We start from the raw sequence: 2,580 nt of genomic DNA, 5'->3' as shown, positions 1-2,580 counted from the left end.
TTTTTTTGTACTGAGGATTGAACCTAGGGTCTCATCCATTCTAGGAAAGTGCACTATCACTGAGCCATAACTTTATCTCCTATAATTTTTATTTTCAAGTTAATGCTTCCATTGCACTTGATATTCTCTAACTACTTATGTATACCATCATCTAGACTGTTATCAGGAATCCCCTGACTTCCCACTTACATTTCACTGTGCTTGGAATCTGTTAGTCAATGTGTACTTCACAAAGGTGGCAGAAGTAGATGTTAAAAGTATGTGGTGGGGTAGGCTTTATCACTATAAAATGTGCTGGGAATTGCAGTATTGCTGGTTGCTTATGGCTAGTGGAAAAATATGTGGATGCAGGCAGATGGTAGGTGCATATAGTGCTGGAGAAAGGTGACCATTGTCTCTTGTGTCTGCTGTACATTGAGGAACCATTGAGTATTTGATGATGGGGGCAGAAGCACAGCAGACCCTGGCAGAGGAGAAGACAATTACTTATTTGGTCTGGGAAATAAGAATTACTTATTTGGGAAAATTGTATGTTTGGTCTTGGTGTTAGTCTTGTAGCATTTTATCTCTTTAAGGGAAGAAGTTGAACAATTTTAAACATTGTTTCTCATCCTGAGAAGATTACAGCTTTGCAGAGGCCAGGCTAGTTTGCATAGGGGTTGTGGAGGTTACTTCAACGAACTTAGTGTTGTGTTTTGGGCCTACTGAGAGGTGCTCTGGTAGATAGGGTTATCATCTACCCTAATGCTGTTCTTGCACAGTTGTGTCTTCTGCCACCCTTTAACATGGCCTGTAACTGTGTTAGGAGGACACGTAGTTTGTCTGCACAGAGATGAGTGTACAAGTGCAGTGATGGATGGATCCTAGAGGGAGGTGGGCCCTGGACTCACTGGGGGGGGGGGTGTCCTGTCTTCAGGGAGTGTCAGAGCAGCAAGATTGAGAGACCTTGTCTGCTGTCCTAAATGAAATCCCTGTTCCCAAAATAGTGTCAATCACTTTTTGTTTCTGAAACTAATGGCATTTCTTTCTTTTTTTTTTTTTTTTTTTTTTTTTTTTTTTTTTTTTTTTTTTTTTTTTTTTGGTTTTCAGAGACAGGGTTTCTCTGTGTAGCCCTGGCTGTCCTGGAACTCACTCTGTAGACCAGGCTGGCCTCGAACTCAGAAATCCACCTGCCTCTGCCTCCCAAGTTCTGGGACTAAAGGCGTGCGCCACCGCCGCCCGGCAATTAGTGACATTTCTAACAATTCAGTAAAGTACTATATTTACCTGAGTAAAATCAGATACATGCATCATTTTGTATTTGTCCACTTGCACTGTTTTCTAGGAGGTGTGATTGCCTACATCAGTTCCTCCAGCTCTGCCTCCAGCCCTGCCTCTTGTCACAGCGAGAGTTCTGAGAACAGTTTCCAGTCCTCATCCTCATCTGTTCCATCTTCTCCAAATAGCTCTAACTGTGATGCCAATGGCAATCCCAAGAACACTGATATCTCTAGCATCGATGGTGTTCTGAAAAGTGACCGCACAGATTGCCCTGTGAAAACAGGCAAACCCAGTGCTCCTGGCATGACCAAGAGTCACAGCGGAATGACAAGTAAGTCCGTTAGTATTTTATATTGTTGTTACTAATACAGATGGCCTTTATGTCCCAGGCTTGTTACTTGGTGCCATGGTCAGTGATGAGGCAAAATATCAGTGATGCCTTTAGAAGTTTCTGTCGGGGGATGGCTGTTAATGTGGTCCTATGTGACTGTCTTAGTTAGGGTTTTACTGCTGTGAGCAGACACCGTGACCAAGGCAAATCTTATAAAGGACAACATTTAACTGGGGTTGGCTCAGGTTCAGAGGTTCAGTCCATTATCATCAAGGTAGGAACATGATGGTAGCATCCAGGCAGGCATGATGCAGGAGGAACTGAGAGTTCTACATCTTCATCTGAAGGCTGCTAGCAGAATACTGGCTTCCAGGCAGCCTGGACTAGGGTATTAAAGCCCACTCCCACAGTGACACACCTACTCCAACAAGGCCACACTATTAGTGTCACTCCCTGGTCCAAGCATATTCAAACCATCACAGTGATGGTTTCGTCTTCCCTTTACCACACACTTACAGGGCCTTTCTGCTAGACTCCTAGTACTGAGCCTTGTCTCTGTGGTAATGTTTGCTGGTTGTGGGAAGGGTTTACCTTCATGAAGCATGAGTTGGGAACATTTGGGATTAGGAAACCCAAGCAGGATTGCACTGATCAGTGAGGAAGCTTACTTGAGTGGGTGTGGGTGGAACAGGTCTAGTAGGGCAGATAGAGAAGGCATGGAGCTTGCCCATCTCCTGTTGATTTGAAGCAGAATAGCTCAAAACCTTTGCATCTTCTTTCTTTATGATGCTAGGGATCGAGGTCAGGCCTCATGTTCACTACGCAAGCAGTCTTCACTAATTGTACCTCCAGCCTTCTTTACATTTTCTTTCTTTCTTTCTTTCTTTCTTTCTTTCTCTCTTTCTTTTTTTTTAAAGATTTATTTATTTATTTTATGTATGTGAGTACACTGTCATTGTCTTCAGACACACCAGAAGAGGGCATCAGAT

At 43.4% G+C, this 2,580-nt stretch overlaps 1 protein-coding gene across 2 annotated transcripts in view; it reads left to right on the top strand.

Annotated features, from left to right (window-relative positions):
* Nr1d2 (nuclear receptor subfamily 1 group D member 2) overlaps positions 1-2,580 on the top strand; it is a 27,651-nt gene that overhangs the window by 7,823 nt on the left and 17,248 nt on the right. The window contains exon 2 of one of the 2 annotated variants that reach the window (XM_031361657.1): positions 1,325-1,591. In XM_031361657.1, coding sequence (XP_031217517.1) covers positions 1,325-1,591 — 267 coding nt within the window. The remainder of the gene's footprint in view (positions 1-1,324; positions 1,592-2,580) is intronic. The other variant, XM_031361658.1, reaches the window with a different exon arrangement.

Source organism: Mastomys coucha, unplaced genomic scaffold, assembly GCF_008632895.1.
Source record: "Mastomys coucha isolate ucsf_1 unplaced genomic scaffold, UCSF_Mcou_1 pScaffold9, whole genome shotgun sequence".
Taxonomy (NCBI): Eukaryota; Metazoa; Chordata; class Mammalia; order Rodentia; family Muridae; genus Mastomys; species Mastomys coucha.
The sequence above is the reverse complement of the archived record's forward strand: the minus strand, read 5'-3'. Positions and strand labels throughout refer to the sequence as shown.